At 37.2% G+C, this 19,347-nt stretch overlaps 2 protein-coding genes across 2 annotated transcripts; both read left to right on the top strand.

Annotated features, from left to right (window-relative positions):
- The first annotated feature begins 3,960 nt into the window (after window positions 1-3,960).
- LOC122521769 lies at window positions 3,961-4,632 on the top strand. The gene has a single exon (XM_043642520.1). It carries the CDS (start codon window positions 3,961-3,963, stop codon window positions 4,630-4,632), a length of 672 nt encoding a protein of 223 aa, XP_043498455.1.
- Window positions 4,633-4,945: 313 nt separating this feature from the next.
- LOC122521768 lies at window positions 4,946-12,254 on the top strand. The gene is made up of 6 exons (XM_043642519.1): window positions 4,946-5,511; window positions 5,572-5,954; window positions 6,045-6,580; window positions 6,683-6,968; window positions 7,058-7,413; window positions 12,150-12,254. The coding sequence occupies exons 1-6, from the start codon at window positions 4,946-4,948 to the stop codon at window positions 12,252-12,254; spliced, it is 2,232 nt and encodes a 743-aa protein (XP_043498454.1).
- The last annotated feature ends 7,093 nt before the right edge of the window (window positions 12,255-19,347 follow it).

Raw genomic sequence — 19,347 nt, 5'->3', positions numbered from 1 at the left:
CAACTGTCATTTGTATTGGTTACACCAGATAACCTCATTCCTCAGTAATAAACATTACTACTTACTGACACTTTTTATACTTACTTTCTTTGCTTTCAAATTATTTATTCACTAATTTATATTGCATTTCACTTTTACAATGCTGACCAGGTTAATATATATTTATTTACTAAAAATAAAAAATTTTTATTAATAATATTACACCTCTCCCACGGCTTTCGAGCATGATTTAATGCGGCCATCAGATGTCATTGTCATCGCGCACCTTGCCAATAGATAAGATAAAGTGGATATGGTAATAAGTAGTGTAAATTCAACTCGAAAAACTTTAAAATGGTACCAGAAATTTTTTTTCATCTAATTGATATTTGTGTATGTAATGCGTATTGCCTTTATAAACATAAAAGGAACGCAACCATATTCATGGCAAACTTTCAATTGCAGTTGGTAAAAAAAATATGCGATAAATATCATAAAGATTATCAACAAGTAAGAAAAAATGATTATCCGATGAGATTGACAGAGAGACATTTTCCATCATTGTTTGTGTCAAAAAGAAAGAACATGAGCCGACGGTGCGTTGTTTGCAGCAAAAATGATAAAAAATCTGAATCAAAATACGAATGCAAAGAATGCAATGTTGGTTTATGTATAAATCAGTATTTTAAAATATATCAGACCCAATTATATTATTAGCTGTTATACTTATAATCATATAATTTTTTGTTTTTTATTTTATATATTTTATTTTTTTATATTATATTATATATTTTATATATTTTATAAAATTAATTTTTAATATTGAACCAACAACCAACACTTGTTGGAAAAAACATTGTTTTATTAAGCACAGTTCTTATTTAAAGCTTAGGAAAATGTTCATAGAAAGGCAGACTGACAGTGTGTTATACGATATCTTTCGGCCGAATCAAGACAGTTTGTTATAAGCACATTTTCGGCGCGACACCTCGTTCAGCGGGGGTATTATGACGGATAGAGCGCCCGTACCAAAAGGGTTAGTCTTCAAGATGAATATAAGAGACTCCCAAATAATCGCTTTGTGACAAATTAGTAAAGGCATCCAACATTTCATGAACCATAGGAAAAGTTTGCCGGTGTATACTTTAAATCAGTGGTTCCCAAAGTGGTCCTTACGGACCCTCAGGGGTCTCTAGTATCATTCAGGGTACAAAAAAAAAACCGACTAGAAATTAGTGCTCGTGGGTATTTGCGGTTTCTACCCACAAACATAGAACCAGACATAAATATACTGGTAAAATCTCATTACGTTCATTCAAATCATTAATTTTTTCTATTTAATTTTAAACAAAAGCTATAATTATAATAAATACTTCTTCAACAATTTTATTTTAAATTAATGTCCTATGCTTTATAGTAGCTTTTTCACTTGGGGGTCCGTGGACAACTTTTGACTATAAAAAGGGGTCCATGGACCAAAAAAGTTTGGGAACCACTGGGATAGACCAAGGCGTAAATGGGAGGACAATATTAGGAGGAATAATAAAGAAATAGGATGAGGGTCGCGAGTAGAGGAATCGCGCTCAGGAACGAGAACACTGGCGAGATTTGGTGTATGAAGCAATAAGCTCACGAGGTCCCAACGCCACTTGATAATAATTAATAATCTTTAGTGCGATTCGATTTTACAGGTCTTATTTTTTAATTTATTTTTATTCATTGTCATCCTATGTGTAGGATATCCATCATGCATTCAACGATGAAGATTTAAAGTAAGAAGATTTTTTAAATCAAACATTCCTATGATAATTTCAATGTTTTTTTAAATTAGGACGATGATATTTATTGTCCTTTTTCTTTTTCTGTTTCAGAATATTATTGCAACTGTGTGGGTGTAGGCAATGAAGTATTTGTGAGTTGTATCGTTTAAATAAAACATAAAAAAAATCAAAAAGAAGAGTCAGTGTTGACAGTAGCATATTAAAGTTTCACCTGCTCGGTTAACTAAAGTTTCTTGTTTTCGGTTTAAAGTTTTACTCGTCGTCATCCTAAAGGTAGGAGAGGACCCGTCATGTATTCGTCCATGAAGAATATATGTAAGTATATTTTTTCATAATAAACATTTTCTCGATATTTATAATAAGTTTTCTTAAAAAATGATATTCATAATTTTATTTTTTTTCTGTTTCAGATTATCATTGCAATAGTGCGTGAAGTAGAAGTAGTATTCGTTGAATTGTATTAGCGTTTTATTGGTTAAATTCTTGTTGAAATTCGTTTAATTGAATTGACAGCATATAATGCAGTTGTAGAGTCAGCGTTTCTGCATTCTCATCGTCATCCTAAGGGTAGGATGACCAATCGTGCATTCTTCGATGAAGATACTAATTGAGTATATTGTTGTATTCCATAATTCTACAAACATTTTAATGGATTTTAGTAATAATAATGATATTACCCTTTGCGGTCGGAAGGCGCCTCTCCGGCGCTAAGGCTATTCGGGCCGCAGGTCAAATGGCGCGTAGGCGGCGACAACGGTGTTTATGTTAGATTGCGTTATCTCCAAGCAAAAGGAATGCCGTAATGCTACTTGAGAAGGTTCCTAAACTATTGATATCCTTTCATATGACACATCTTAACGGAGATAAGATTAGAATTAGTAAACGATTCCTCTGAGTCTGTGCCTCTGAAAATGTCTCCGACGTCAGTTGAGACTCAACGCTCGTGCCGAAAATATCTAGAAAACCTGTATAGAGTGATTTTATTCGAACCCCAAGAAAAATGGATAGCAGTGAAATATTTTCAAGCGACGATGAATTCTGTTTCAAAATGGTCCGGGAAGAACTCAATCGCATTTGCGGAGAACTTAGGGGCGAAGAAAGCAGAGATGAAGATGATGATGTGTGTCACGTCTCAGTGACGACTGATTTTCGAATTCCGAATTTTCCAAAGTCTGCTGGAAAAATTTTAAAATTTTTCTTTTGCTACTTATATAATTTACTTATTTTCAATATATTTAGTGTTATTGTTGCGTCGTTACGCAACGGTATTAAAAGAGCATGGCATGGGTTTCGATATTATTCAAGACCATAGAACTTGTCGAACAAAGCGCTGCCTGGGGTATTCGCGCGACAGACCGTTTTATCGCCAGATATCTAAATCGGTTCTTGATAACTGGGTAAACATACGGTGCCGCCGAGACGGGCGATTTTCTTTATTCTTCATGGATCTTTCTCGTGCTTTGTCTCCGCGTCCGGGTAGCCAGACACTTTGTTCATATGCAGCTATGACTATGAACCTTTTTCTGTTTGGCTCGTCGACGCGGGGAGGGGATAGCGCTCATTCTTACACTATAAAAACCCTTTGCAACCGCTGCGAAAGATCATATTGCATCATATATATCGAAAAACCACATCATAACGTATCGAAACTTTATATTGCATCATACATATCGAAACACGACATCTTAACATATCGAAACACGACATCTTAACATATCGAGACATCACATCATATCATATCAAAACAACACAGCCAGAAAGCATCGAGAAGAAGAAAGCATCGAGCATTTTCACGATAAATAAAATATCGTGTTACCGATCAAGGCACCGGTACCTCATCATATTTTTTGTCCTTCGAGCCGGATCATTCTATCCTATCCAATATCAGCCAGCGAATACAGTCCACTTCAAGCAGACGAGAAAGAGAACGCGGAAGTTTCCAAACCTACCAGCAGCGAGACTCATCCTGGAAGCGTGAAACCGTCACCACAGGGAAAAAACAAAGCGATCATAAGACGTCCTGGAAAGCGTGCAGTGACTCACCACAGGAAATCAACGCAGTCTGGAAGCGTGTAGTACATCACCACAGGGCGGTCAACATAAAGCACGTGAGTCTTAAGCAATACTTTTTATCGAGTCACCCGTTTGTGAAATACTTCCTCTCTTATCTCTCCCAAATCATGCCTTTTTTATCGTGAGAATGCATTCCTCAATGAGCGAACTTAGTGAATCGAAGCTTATACGTAGACGCGCAGCATTAAAAAGCAAATTAACAATTTTTAAAAAACTCATCAATGGCTTAGACAATCCTAATCGGGAGGATATAGCAATGGTCAAGTTAAAATTAAAGGAGATCGATTCAGATGTGGTAACATTTGAAGATATTCAAAACGAATTATTAGACAAATCATCCGACGAAACAGTTGAAGATCGTATCCAAGAGGGTAATGATCATCGTGAGGCCGTTCATAGCGCGAAAGTAAAGGCGGAGGAAATACTAGCAAAATTCAATGCATTAACAATTCAAACAACCGATTCGCCCGTATCACTATCCACCGTGAATGCCTCTTCATACGCGAAAAATATTTTAACTAGCGATAATAATTTAAAATTACCAGCGGTGCGTCTGCCGCAATTCGACGGGTGGTTCGAAGACTGGCCAAACTTCGCGGATCAATTTCAATCGATCATCAGTCAAAAGGTCGATCTACCAAATATACAGAAATTTTCTTATTTAAAATCTTGCTTATCGGGAAAAGCAGAAGACAAAATACGCGCATTAGAGACCACGGGAAATAATTATCAAGTAACTTGGAACTTACTAGAAGAATATTATGATAATCCGCTTGTATTAATTAACAAACATATATAAGCGATACAGGAATGCCCAATAGGCAATCACCGCAATCTTTAATCGATGCATCGGACGAACTTTGCACAAACTATCAAGCACTATTGTTCACCAAAAAGTCATTTTTCGAGGCCTTCCCCATTCACATGGTAGTTTCACGGTTAGACGATCAAACGCGTTACGAATGGGAAAATCGACGATCGAAACGGGATCTACCGACCGTAGACAAATTAGGAAAATTTCTACGCGACAGCGGACAACGAGAAACACAGAAAAAATTAGAATAAACAATCAATTTAAACCTTTCTCGCGACATTCCAATCCTCGAAATGTAATGCAAACCAAAGCGCGTTACACTAATCCACAAAACTATGCACAAGGCGATCCGCGGCGGAATGAGGTCCAAGTATACTCGTCACAAGTACGATCTCGGTGTTCTTTATGCAAGCGTAGTCATTATACCTCCGAATGTGAGCAGTTATTAAAGGCTAAACCCGAGGAACGTAGAAAGATCATTGAGCAGGCGGGTTTGTGCACAAATTGTTTACGCGACAATCGCAAGATAGATGCGTGCCAGGCAGGAACTTGCAGGAAATGTAAGGGTAGGCATAACACGTTATTACATCTAGACGAAGAAAGCGCGACGGTAAAATGCGGACATTTAAAACTCGATCGTGTACCCTTACCTACAATATTATTAACTGCGGTAGTATCATTGCTCGATCGCGACGGCAATCCACACAAGTGTCGTGTACTTTTGGATTCGGGGGCCGAAGCTAATTTTTTAAAGATAGAATTCGCCAATAAACTTCGTCTTCCCAAACAAACCGTAGACATACCAATAGCGGGAATAAATGAGACTGGAACCAACGTTAATAAAATTATTGTAACCACAATGCTGTCACGCACAGAAAATTAAAGCGCGAAACTAAAATTCCTACTTTTACTTAATATAACAAGAACTTCGCCAGCTCATCAAGTATTGTCGGAAGAGTTAATTATTCCCGGGAATATCCAATTAGCTGATCCCGACTTCGCTAAACCTTCAGAAATCGATGCAATTATTGGAATTGAAATATTCTGTAGTTTGTGGCGCGCCGGTCAAATAGTTCAACTTAATGAAACATTAGCCGTACAAAACAAGCGACTAGGCTGGATAGTAGTAACAAATGGAGACATGCATGTTCCACAAACCGTTAAGTGTCATACCGCCATGGTTAAATTGAACAATCAATTAGAAAAATTTTGGCGCGTCGAACTAACCCCAGAAAATAGTATCAAGTCTCACGAAGAGGAATGCTGCGAAGAACATTACAAAGTGAATAATTGGCGCAACGATTCGGGTAGATACGTTGTAAGACTACCTTTCAAAAGGGACACAAACTAATTAGGCAATTCATATATTAATATGGTAAAAAGATTACATACATTAGAACGATCGTTGGCACGCATACCAGAAATCCGAAAAGAATATCAAGAATTTTTGACCGAATACGAAAATCTAGGTCACATGGAAAAACTCAATTCGTCCTCCCGCAATGACGGTTATTATTTACCTCATCATGCGGTAATTAAACAATTAAGCTTAAACACGAAACTTCGTGTAGTATTTGACGCGTCGGCAAAATCAGATAACGGCTTATCTTTCAATGATGTATTAATGGTCGGTCCTACCATTCAGGAAGACCTATTCGCCATTTTGGTAAGATTTCGATCACACTTATTCGCGCTTACGGCAGATATAGCAAAAATGTATAGGCAGATAATTATGGATCCACGCGACCGCAAGTTTCAAAACATTCTTTGGCGTCGACACGAAAACGAGCCGATAAAAACCTACAGATTAAATACGGTAATATATGGAACGGCATCTGCATCTTTTTTGGCAACTCGCACGCTGCATCAGCTTGCTAGCGACGAATCTGAACGATTTCCAAGAGCTTCCGTGATATTAAAAGAAGATTTCTATGTAGACGACTTTTTAACGGGAGCTCATACGCTATCCGAAGCGAAACAAATCCGCCACGAGCTGATTAACATAACCAAAAAAGCGGGAATGTAATTGAGACAGTGGGCCTCTAAGAACACCGAAATTTTGAGAGGTCTTAACAACACATCGAACAACAAACTCGTAAGTCTAGATATCGCGAACACTATCAAAACTCTGGGGGTAAACTGGAACGCCGTAGAAGATACCATAAGCTATACCGTGAAACGATCAACCTGTCCATGCAAGATAAGCAATCGAAACATATTATCAGAAATAGCGCAAATATTCGATCCATTAGGTTTATTAGGACCGGTTATAGTTAATGCAAAAGTAATAATGCAGCTGTTGCGTAATCCTACGCAAGCGAGTGAGTGAGAATCATCTGGACGTTTCGAGACGTATCGACGCGTGTCGAGATATAGCGACAAGGAAACATCTTAGTTACGGTGTAACAAGGGAGCGCAGCGAGCTCCTTGCAGGGCGCTTTCGTTCTTCTAGCACGCGTTCTCCCACCATTTCTATTAGTCCAATCATATGCATCGACAGCTACGTTGTCTAGCTTTTCGGTAATTGGCCCACGCGTTGCATCGTCTTTTTCTATAAAAGCTCGTGCTTTCACGCTTCAACATGATTCTACCACGAGACCTGCGAGCGATCACTTCGAAGAGAACTACACTCCTGCGCTACTATTACATCAGCGGAACAAAGGAACAAGAGAAGAAGGCCACGTGGTCAGAATTATATTCCGCTTTGGATCAACATCATCAGCGATAGCTGCCGATAGGCAAGCCAGCGACACATCAGCAACAACTGTATTTTCAACCAGGGTTTTTATGCCGAAAGGCTTTTCCCTGCAACGAGCCAAATAAATCGTACTTATTAGTACTGACTGGGCTCAAAAAATATATTTTAATTTATTTTCACCTACCCTCATTCCTCATCCACCTATAAGTGCATTTTCAACGACAAGAAAACCACCGGAGTACCGATACAAGGCGTCGGTCGTTCAACAGTGGTAAATTGTTAAAAAAAAATAGTAATAATTTTTTAAAATCTTATTCCTTCGTTCAATACCCGAGGAATATATCTAGGAAGATTGTGGAAAAATTTAAGATCGAACGGGTGAGCCATTTCTGAGAAATCGATGCCATCGACTTTGAAAATACCGTTTTGAGAAAAACGCGTTTAGAGTTTCAAAGAGACGTTTACACAAAGTTAAAAATTTTTGTTTGCAGCTTACATGGAGTGAAGAATATTTGCCGGATCAATTTGAAAATTTCTGAGAAAAATGCAAAAACAAAAAATTGATTTTTTGAAAATTCTAACTGCGTATAACCCCTTAATGTATCTTCAAAAATAATAAAAAAAATAAAAAGAATAAAGAGCAAAAATGAAACAATAAAAAAAAGAAGAAAAGACAAAAAAATATCAAAAAAAAAAAATAAAAAGAATAATAATAAAAAGGAAAAAAAATTAAGAAAAATTATTAAAAAGAATACAAAAAAATGATTAAAAAAAAATACAAGAAAAAATTAGTGAAAATAATACTAAAAAATTATTAAAAAAAAAATACAAAAAAACTTATTTAAAAAAATACAAAAAAAAATACAAAAAAAAAATAAAAGAAAATTAAAAATTAAAAAAATCTAAAATTAAAAAAATTAAACTACAACTAAAAACAAAGAAAGTAATTATTTTTATATCTGTAATTGTAAGTAAAGATAAGATTTTAAGTGCATATCTTAAAGGATTAAACCACCTATCCTGATAGATAAAATACTTCAAACGTTCTAGATCTAGAATTCTTCACTTCTATGTAGTCTTTAAAACTTAAAGCTTCGGCCAATACGGTTGAATTCGTACAATGAATTTAAGCAAATTTAAATTTGATAACGTTTTTGTATTATTACAAGCATCTAATGAATTAATTTTTTTAAATGACAGAACATTCCTATATGATTCTTCGTATCATTAAAAAAAAAGTTCTATTCGTGATGGTAGGTCTAGTAATAATAGCTATTTTATCTTCTTCTTCTTCTTCATTCTTTAGTTTAGGCAATTTGCCTGTATCGTAACGACGTTTTTTTGCCTATTACACTGTTAAATTGTCGCACCATCTTTTTCGTGGGAGCCCCGTGCTTCTGCGGCCAACTGGTGACTTATCCCGTGCAATTCTGACAATTCTTCCGTTGTCCATTCTGTTAATGTGTTCGTTCCATTCTTTTTTTTTTTTAGTATCCATTCGTTAATGTTCTCCACTTTGCATGTTCTTCTTATATCTTCACTTCCCTCTCGGTCCAGTAGTGTTTTTCCAACTATTCTGCGAAGAACTCTCATTTCGGTTGTCTCTAATAACTGTTTCGTTTTCGCTGTATCTGGTCGAGTTTCTGCGGTATATGACATAATAGGTCTTACCGTTGCCTTGTAGATTCTTGCTTTGGTCTCTATGTCCATGTTTTTGTTTCGCCATATTGTGTCATTCAAACAATCCGCTATTCTGGATGCCTTCATTGTCTGTTCTCTTACCTCTGCTTCAACATCACCATACCCTGAGATTTCTATTCCTAGGTACTTAAATCTCATTTCCTGCTGAATAACCTTCCCTTCAATTTCCAGTTTGCACCTTAACGGTGTCTTTGATGTTGTCTTGCATTTAGTTTTCTGGGCCGATATTTTCATATTGAATGATTTGGCTATGCAGTTAAATCGGTGTAGTAGACGTTGTAGATCATCCTCATTTTCGGCCACTAATACAGCGTCATCAGCATAGCATAGGATGGTTATTTCTTCGTTGCCCATTTTATATCCTTTTAGCAGTCTTACATTTCTTATTATTTCGTCCATAATGATGTTAAAAAGCAGGGGACTTAGGGAATCCCCTTGTCGGATACCACGACCTGCATCAATCGGTTCAGTCAAGGCACTATTTATCTTTGCTTGGATCTTATTGTTTCTATAGATGTCCTCTATGGTCTTGATAAGATTATTCGGAATTTGCCGATTATAGAGGAGGTGTATAACATCCTTTAACTGCACACGGTCGAATGCCTTTTCCAGATCAATGAAACACACATATGCTGGTCTGTTGTATTCAATTGATTTTTCTGTTATCTGTCTTATGATGAAAACCGCGTCTGTGCACGATCTGCCTGATCTGAATCCCTGTTGTTCGTCTTCTAGATTCGTTAAGCTGTTAATTTTATTCGTTATAACCTTTGTTGTTAGTTTCAATGAAGTATTTAAAAGATTTATTCCCCTGTAGTTTGTAGGCAGCTTTTTGTCTCCTTTTTTAAACATAACTATAGTTGTACTAGTTCGCCATTCGTCAGTTATTCTGTGTTGGTATAGTATTTTTTGTATTAGGAATGTTAACTGTTGTGTGAGACGTTGGCCACCATATTTTAGCAGTTCGTTTGGAATGCCATCTTGCCCTGGGCTCTTCCTATTCTTTAGTTTTCGAATAGCTGTTTCTACATCACTGGACTCAATTTGTATGTCGTTTTTAGTTACTATTTCTGGCGTATTTAGTTCCGCTTGAGGTTCTTCTGATTTATAGAGTTCTGTTAAGTAGTTAATCCAGGTTTCTCTTGTGATCTGATTTGTTTCGATCATTTCGTTGACCTCCTTTCTTTGATTTCTAATAAATCGCCAGATTTGTTTTTGGAATCCATAGAAGTCACTCTCCATTCTCTTCGAAAAAATCTCCCAATGGTGTTGTTTTGTTTGCCTTACTAATGTCGCTGTTTGATTCCGGATTCGTCTATACATTTCGTATGATTCAGGTGTTCGTAATGTTCTATAGTTAAGGTATGCTATTTTCTTTTTTTTGCATATTTCCTTAATCTCTAGTCGGAACAAAGGAGTTTTTTTACATTTCGTGTTCCCAGGGCTTCATATGCAGCTTCTAAAATGTTAGTTTTTAGTTTCTTCCAGGCTGTATTTATATTATCCTCTTCTTTTATTGGGTTTATTTCGATTTTATCCTTCAACCTGTTCTCATATAGTTGTTTAGTTGGTAAGTTCCATAGTGACTCGATGTTTATTTTCGATTCTTGAGTTGCTCGGGCAAGATTGCTTTGGGGTTTAAACTTCATTCTTATTTTTGCTAGTAGCAGGCTATGATCGCTTCCTACATTCGCGGAATTTAACGTCCTGATATCTAGTATTTGGTATGGTTGGATGTATCTGTTGGTAACAATATAATCAATTGTAGACCTGAAGCCTCTGGTGTTGCTGTATGTAAATTTATAGTGTTCCTTATGATTGTAAAATGTATTATTAATCCTTAGCTCGTTAAATGTGCATAACTGTGTCATTAGTTCTTTATTATGATTTAACTCATTTTCGTTGAACCTTTGTTTAATTCCCGGTATTATTTTGTTTCCGATGCGGGCGTTAAAATCTCCGAGGATTATTATATGTTGGTTATTTGGTAATAATCCGACTATATTTTGTAGCTGATCGTAGAAGGCTTCTCTTTCTTCTTTTGGTTTGTTATCTTCTGGTGCATAAATTGACACTATATTTAATTTTTGGTTTTCTTTTTTCATTTTTACCACTAATATTCGTGAAGATATGTAATCACATTCTTGTATGTTGTTTTTATATTTCTATGATACTGCGATGGCTACCCCTTCCTTTGCCCTGATTTGTTTCTCGACTCCACTATAGATCATTAAGTAGTCTTCGTATTGTATTTGTCCTTTGTCTTTCTTTTTGGTTTCTTGTAAGGCGCATATATCAATGTTATTATCTTTCAGTTCTTTCAGGGTTTCTTGATCTTTATTATTAAATGACTTGATGTTCCAGGTAGCCAGACGCATTATGTGTTCTTTTTTTTCCAATTCTTTGTCCTTTTTCTTGCTTGGGTCGTCATCTGTGAATCCGTCCTCTTCCGAGGCAATATTTCGTTTCTGTGAGCAAAATTTTATTTTTTACGTTAAGTAGGGAGCTAGCCTGATCCAACAACCTCCTCCTTTTCCCGGGCTTAGGACCGGCAACATGATCGCTGATCTCGATTATGCAGGCGGAGTTAGCTATTTTATATTAGGAAAAATTATTGTGTAATATAAAGTGATCAATTTTTAATGAAGCTTTTAACGCAGATTGACATTAAAGAGCGTAAATTTTATGTCAAGCTTATTCGATTAGAAAATGGTCCATTATTTAAATTAAGCAATTTTTTAATTAATAACAGTTTTATTAGCAAACTTAAGAGTATATTTATCTAAAGATGAAAGAGAATATAATATATCTTATAGATTTTTTTTATTCTGAATGTAATATCTTAAACCTTCTTTAGACGGATCTAGCTCATCGTGTAAGAAGTTTAAGCCAATTTCATAGAAATTGTTTTACGCTGGTTTAATAATAATAGTTTCTACATATATGAATGACATAAGACATTGAAAAATTTCTATTAAGTTATATTGTAAAGCGATTTCCGAATGATATAAAATCCAAAGAATCTGCCTGATTGCATTTTTATGAACGGAACTAGTTTATCTGAATTATTTATATCTTCAGAAATGTTAACTGTTTATAAAAGTTTCTTGGGAGTTACAGTAGTAGAATTTTGACAACCCGCAGTGATCCTAAATCTCAAAAACGTGATCAGAATATTAAAAAGAAAATTAAAAATTATAAATTTTGAACTACTGAGCTGGATATACTGACATAAAGTATTCAATATCGGAGAGGAAAACGTTTTTAATTTATTTTTATTTGAATATGTTACTTTACGCATTAGTAATGTTTTTTTACTGGATTGACACGTTTACCTCTGTGTGAAAAACAAAATGCTTGTTTTAAGTATCATTAACTTTGTTAAAAGAAAGTCAGATTTTATCTGTTATTATAAAAATTTATAAAAGAATATATAAACTATATTTTATATACAATATTAATATTATATAGATAATATATTTAGTGAGGTTCCGGTGCCTTGATCGGTAACACGATATTTTATTTATCGTGAAAATGCTCGATGCTTTCTTCTTCTCGATGCTTTCTGGCTGTGTTGTTTTGATATGATATGATGTGATGTCTCGATATGTTAAGATGTCGTGTTTTGATATGTATGATGCAATATAATGATCTCGCAGCGGTTGCAAGGGGTTTTTATAGTGTGAGAATGAGCACCATCCCCTCCCCGCGTTGATTAGCCAAACAGAAAAAGGTTCATAGTCATAGCTGCATATGAACAAAGTGTCTGGTTACCCGGACGTGGAGACAAAGCACGAGAAAGATCCATGAGGAATAAAGAAAATCGCCAGTCTCGGCGGCACCGTATGTTTACCCAGTTATCAAGAACCGATTTAGATATCTGGCGATAAAACGGTCTGTCGCGTGAATACCCCAGGCAGCGCTTTGTTCGACAAGTTCTATGGTCTTGAATAATATCGAAACCCATGCCATGCTCTTTTAATACCGTTGCGTAACGACGCAACATACCGCCCCCTTTGAACGGCTCCCGTTCAAAATTACACTATTCACAATTCAAAATACAAGCTCCTTACATACTATCAAAATTATTTACATCCCTATTTTTGGTTTCGTTGTCGTTTAGTAACGGAGATAACCCTTTGACACTTCGTTTGAAATAACCATTCACCGTCACCACTCGCGTTATGCCGTCAGCACCGGCATGCAACTCAGTCACTCGACCTAATGGCCATTTTAGAGGAGGAGAATTGTCTTTCCGGGGAGTTACTAGAGTGCCTATTTATATGTCGTCCGCTGTGCCCGTGTGCCACTTCCTGCGTACCGTCTGTTCGTTTAGGTATTCCTTGTTCTACAGAGACCAAAAGTGTTGTCTCATCTGTTGCACCTGCTGCCATTGAGATAATCGGCAGCATGGTACGTCACGGAGATCGTGGCTTGGCAAATTCGTTAGCGAGTCACCTATTAGGAAATGACCAGGAGTGAGGGCACAAAGGTCGTTGGGATCGTCGGAAAGAGGTGTCAGAGGTCGGGAATTAAGGATGGCTTCAATTTCAAGTACATACGTTAACATTGCCTCGTAGGTGAGTAATGCTTCCCCAACTACGCGAATCAAATGATGCTTAAAGGACTTCACCGCCGCCTCCCAGATCCCTCCGAAGTGAGGTGATCGAGGGGGGATGAAGTGCCACCTGATCCCCTCATCCGACAGCTTACGCGAAATGAGATTTTGTATTTCGTTCGCGGCGCCCACGAAATTAGTTGCATTATCAGATTATATGTCAACACATTTTTCTCGGCGAGCAATGAATCTCTGTAATGCCGCCAAAAAAGCCTCGGTCGTCAAATCGCCTACTAGTTCTAAATGCACTGCTTTTGTAGCGAAGCAGACGAATATGGCTACATATATTTTGATACGTCCGCGATTTCGATGTTGCCTTTCCTTTATGAATATAGGACCACAAAAATCTACACCGGTATGTAGAAATAGTCGCATTTGCTGTACTCGAGTTGCCGGTAAGTCGCTCATCTGATAGTTTGGCATGATCGGCTTTAAACGCTTACAAATTATGCATCTGTTTATTATCCGTTTTACACTAGCTCGTCCGTTTATCGGCCAGAAACTTTCGCGGACGGCGTTAAGCGTGGCTTGTATCCCACAGTGATATATTTTTTCGTGACTTTCGCGTATTATTGCATCTGTAATAAAGTGTCCTTTTAGCAATAATGCCGGATGTTTTTGATCATAGGGTAGATTACTTCTCGCTAGTCTTCCGCCAACCCTTAAAATACCCCGATCATCTATGAATGGATTGAAAGCTATGACTGACGTGCGAATATCTCTTCCAGTTTTGATTTGCTTTATGGTTTCATAGAAAGATTTGCCTTGTATGACCTATAATATGGTCATTTCCGCGTTTTTTTAACTCATCCACCGATAATTGGCCAGTAATCCTATCGCCCTTCGACCTCTTTGAATTGAGAGAGAATCTAATGCAGTACGCTACTATGCGTTTTAGTCTGTTAATTGACGAGTAACGAAAAAATAAATCAGGCGAAGAATCAGAGGTCGCGAGTGATACGACTTTCTTCGTTTCCGGTATTTCTATTTTTTCTAATATGTTGGGTGGCCAATATGATTCAGGCTGAATTAACCAAGACGGTCCTGACCTCCAAAATTCGCTTCCGATAAGATCAATTGGTGTCACGCCGCGAGATATCAAATCAGCCGGATTGTGATTCGTTGATACATGTCGCCATTGTTCGGGTGCGATGATTTCAGTAATTTCTGCTACGCGATGAGCTATGAACGTTTTCAACGTGTGCGGTGCAGTATTAATCCAATTCAACACGATTGTTGAATCGGATCAAAATACCGAGCGTCGGAATTCGATTCTTCGTAGCGCGTTTTTCGCGGCCTTGTATAATCGTGCTAGTATTAACGCACCGCAAAGTTCTAGACGCGGTAGAGATTGCGTTTTGAGTGGCGCGACCCTGGATTTAGCACATATCAATTGCACCATCGGTTTGCGGCCTGTTGTTTTTATATATATGCATGCACCATAAGCCTTCTCGCTCGCGTCACAAAATCCATTCAGTTCTAGATTTTTGTTGTTATTCGCTATTTTACGCGGAAATCTTATCTCCTCTAATGCATATAAATTTTGACGAAATGATTGCCACGTTTCGCTTATGTTTTCGGGCACGTTTTCGTCCCAGGATGATTTCAACTGCCATAATTGCTGCTGTTGAACGACCGACGCCTTGTATCGGTACTCCGGTGGTTTTCTTGTCGTTGAAAATGCACTTATAGGTGGATGAGGAATGAGGGTAGGTGAAAATAAATTAAAATATATTTTTTGAGCCCAGTCAGTACTAATAAGTACGATTTATTTGGCTCGTTGCAGGGAAAAGCCTTTCGGCATAAAAACCCTGGTTGAAAATACAGTTGTTGCTGATGTGTCGCTGGCTTGCCTATCGGCAGCTATCGCTGATGATGTTAATCCAAAGCAGAATATAATTCTGACCACGTGGCCTTCTTCTCTTGTTCCTTTGTTCCGCTGATGTAATAGTAGCGCAGGAGTGTAGTTCTCTTCGATGTGATCTCTCGCAGGTCTCGTGGTAGAATCATGTTGAAGCGTGAAAGCACGAGCTTTTATAGAAAAACCCGTAGAAACCGTAGCTGTCGATGCATATGATTGGACTAATAGAAATAGTGGGAGAACGCGTGCCAGGCGACACAAGCGCCCTGCACGGAGTTTGATGCGCTCCTTCAGTGCACCGTAACTAAAATGTTTTTTGTCCCTATATCTCGGCGATTGTCGATACGTCTCGAGATGTCTCGAAACGATTCCCACTCACTCGCTTGCGTAGGATTACGCAATATACCGCCCCCCTTGAACGGGCACCGTTTAACACGCACACAACACTTACATATACATTAGCAAATACATTCATTCAAATGCATACATTCAAATAACAAGATATTACAGATGAATTAAACATAAATAATAATTACTTCTACTAACTCCCAATTCAAAATTTTTATGCATCGTACAGCAAAGGAGAAAGACGTTTAATACCGCGTTTTAAAAGACCGTTGGTGGTTTTCACAGTTACCACGCGTGCTATACCGTCGGAACCTTTATGTACTTCCGTAACGCGTCCTAAAAGCCATTTAAGAGGTGGGGAGTTATCTTCGCGGAGAATGACTAACATACCCGGGCTTATGTCGTCGGTTGTACCTCTGTGCCACTTTTTTCTAACTGTCTGTTCATTTAAGTATTCCTTGTTCCAACGGTTTCAAAAATGTTGTTTCATCTGCTGGACATGTTGCCATTGTGATAGACGTCCAGATGGTATATCCCGATAATCATCTTCTGTTAAACTCGTTAATGATTCACCAATTAAAAAATGGCCAGGTGTGAGAGCACAAAGATCATTTGGATCATTAGACAAGGGAGTGATAGGACGGGAATTAAGGATTGCCTCTATTTCTAAAACATAAGTTAAGAACGCTTCGTATCCTAATAAAGTATCGCCGACAATTCGTACTAAATGGTGTTTAAATGATTTTACCGCCGCTTCCCACAGACCTCCGAAATGAGGGGAGCGTGGTGGTATGAAATGCCATTTTATTCCTTCGTTTGCTAAACTTCGCGATACGCGGGCTTCTAATTCGTTCGCGGAACCTACAAAATTTGTCGCATTGTCAGAATATATGTCCGAACATTTACCACGGCGTGCCAGAAATCTATGTAAGGCTGCTAAAAAGGCTTCAGTTTGTTAAATCGCTCACGAGTTCTAGATGTTCGGCCTTAGTGCTAAAGCAAACGAATACTGCTACGTATATCTTAATTCGACCACGATTCCGATGTTGCTTTTCCTTTATAAATAACGGTCCACAAAAATCTACGCTGGTATGGAGAAATGGACGATTTTGTAATAGACGATTCGCTGGTAAATCACTCATTGGATATTGAGGCGTGGTGGGTTTTAACCGCCGACGAATGATACACTTATAAATTACTCTTTTTACGCTACTTCGCCCGTTTATTGGCCAAAACGATTCGCGAATAGCATTCAATGTGGCTTGCGTACCACCGTGACCTATCTGAAAATGTTTTTCACGTATTATCGCGTTTGTAATCGCATGATCCTTGGGCAGCAGTGCCGGATGTCTTCGTTCGTATGGCAAATTACTTTTGGCTAATCTACCTCCTACTCTTATTATTCCCAGACTATCAATAAAAGGGTTAAGTACAGAAAACGACGCGCAAACCTCTTTCTTAGATTTGATACGTTTGATGATCTCGGAGAATGCTTCTTTTTGCACATATTTAATAGCAATTGATTCTGCGTCCTTTAACTCGTCTACCGTTAATTCACCTATTATCCTTTTTTTCTTTTGTATTGCGCGAGTTGCGTGCGAACTTAACGCAATAAGCTATTACCCGTTTTAACTTTATGAATGAAGAATACCGCGTAAATAAATTAAATGGAGTGTTCAATATCGCGTGCGTTGCAATCCTTCTTATTTCTGGAATTTCGATTGGTTCTAATCGACTATGTGGCCAATTTGATTCCGGTTTAACGAGCCACGCCGGTCCTGACTTTCATATTTTATTTTCACGAAGTTCAGTGGGGGTAACGCCTCGAGATATTAAATCGGATGTGTGGATTACGCAACAACCACTATATTTTTTGATTTCTGATAATCCAAACTGCCGAAATCGATGTTACCCCTAAGTGCCTTTTTTAGAGGACGTTCAGGATATCATCTACAGGAGCGGTGCAAATTAATATTTTTACATGATCGACGCGCTATTGCATTCTTGAAAGTAGGCTATATTTGAATTACAATCACTTGTAATTGATAAATAAAAACTTTTCTATAAAAAATTCATAAAAAGACGTCTTTTTTGAGCCTCGCAACTGCGTATAACCCCTTAAGTTTCTGCTTTACAATTTGTCCGTGAGCATAAGGTAAATTTCTTATTTTGATTAATTTAAAATAACATGTGGGTGGTTACGTATTACCACTAACTTAGAGTTATCGTTTTTTTTCTTTTTACAATTTTTATGTATTTAAGTTCACCGAATTTTTCCTCTTTAGTCTTTTTCTAAAAGTAGTAGAGTAGTTAACGTTTCTGCGGCTAGTTAGTTGATGGCAGTGCGGGTTCTTCTTTCTTTATATTTTGTTGTAAAATTTTCTATTTCTTCCATCACTGTCATTAGTAAAAGGTCCTTTCGTATATTTCATTTCGTATGAACCATGGTGCGTTGACTATTATACTTAGTAATTTCGATTGTATTTATCCTAGCATTATTATATGATTCATTGCTGCCGTCCAATGTAGTGATATCCCAAAGGTCCATAAAGGTTTTTTAACGATTTTATAAACTTTAAATTTATTTTCTAGGCTGAGCTTGGATTTCTCACTAGTTTGTGGAATAACTATGTTATTTAGTTTAATATCCGCGAAGTCTGCTTTCTACAGTATGCATTTCTACAGTATTGCACATTTTATACAGTATGTGGTTGCATTTGCTTGGTTTGCTTAAATCCTTTTTTCTTTTAACTATCTTTCTATTTTTGTTACATTCTCTTGCAAAAAGATCACCGCTACTGCTGGGTCAGAATGATAGTTAGTATTTGCAATGTTATCAGCAAAAGTTAGTATTTTACTTTCATCAGTAGTTGGAATATCAACTGTATAGACTGTTTAAAGGTAAAGTGTATTGGTCAGTGTATCAGTATTGATCCAAGGACCAATTCTTTACAGTACGCAAGCTTAGATTTCTTTAATTTGTATGTATGCATCATTGATTTTTATAATAAAGGTCTTGTCCCTTAGATATGATGATGCAAGTAGATTGTGCATATGCATTGGTAAGAGGGCTCTAGATGTATCTATGAGCCCTACATGCCAAACTTTTTAGAAAGCTTCTCCAATGTTTAACTAGTGTTAATAATATGTGAATCCTACACGCATAATATTATGTTTGGTATTACAAACTTCTGCTTAGATGGATTTGTCACCTATCGACTGAAAGTAATCCTTCCATTTCTGTGAGGTAGGGTTTTGTCCTGTTATTGGTGTTAGATTGTACTGTAACTGTAGTTGCTTGAATGTGTTCGTGGCAAATTTGACTATGTAGATGGTGTTTGATGTCACTTTTCAATATAAATGCTTGTAACTTCGTTTGCCTTCCCTGATGGATGTCTTGTGTTGTATACATTGTAATACTAGATTTTTATATAGCTTCTTGTAAAGAAGTGTGTTTCCGAAACGAGGAGTATA

This window comes from Polistes fuscatus, unplaced genomic scaffold (assembly GCF_010416935.1).
Source record: "Polistes fuscatus isolate 324 unplaced genomic scaffold, CU_Pfus_HIC Scaffold48, whole genome shotgun sequence".
NCBI lineage: Eukaryota > Metazoa > Arthropoda > Insecta > Hymenoptera > Vespidae > Polistes > Polistes fuscatus.
The sequence above is the reverse complement of the archived record's forward strand: the minus strand, read 5'-3'. Positions and strand labels throughout refer to the sequence as shown.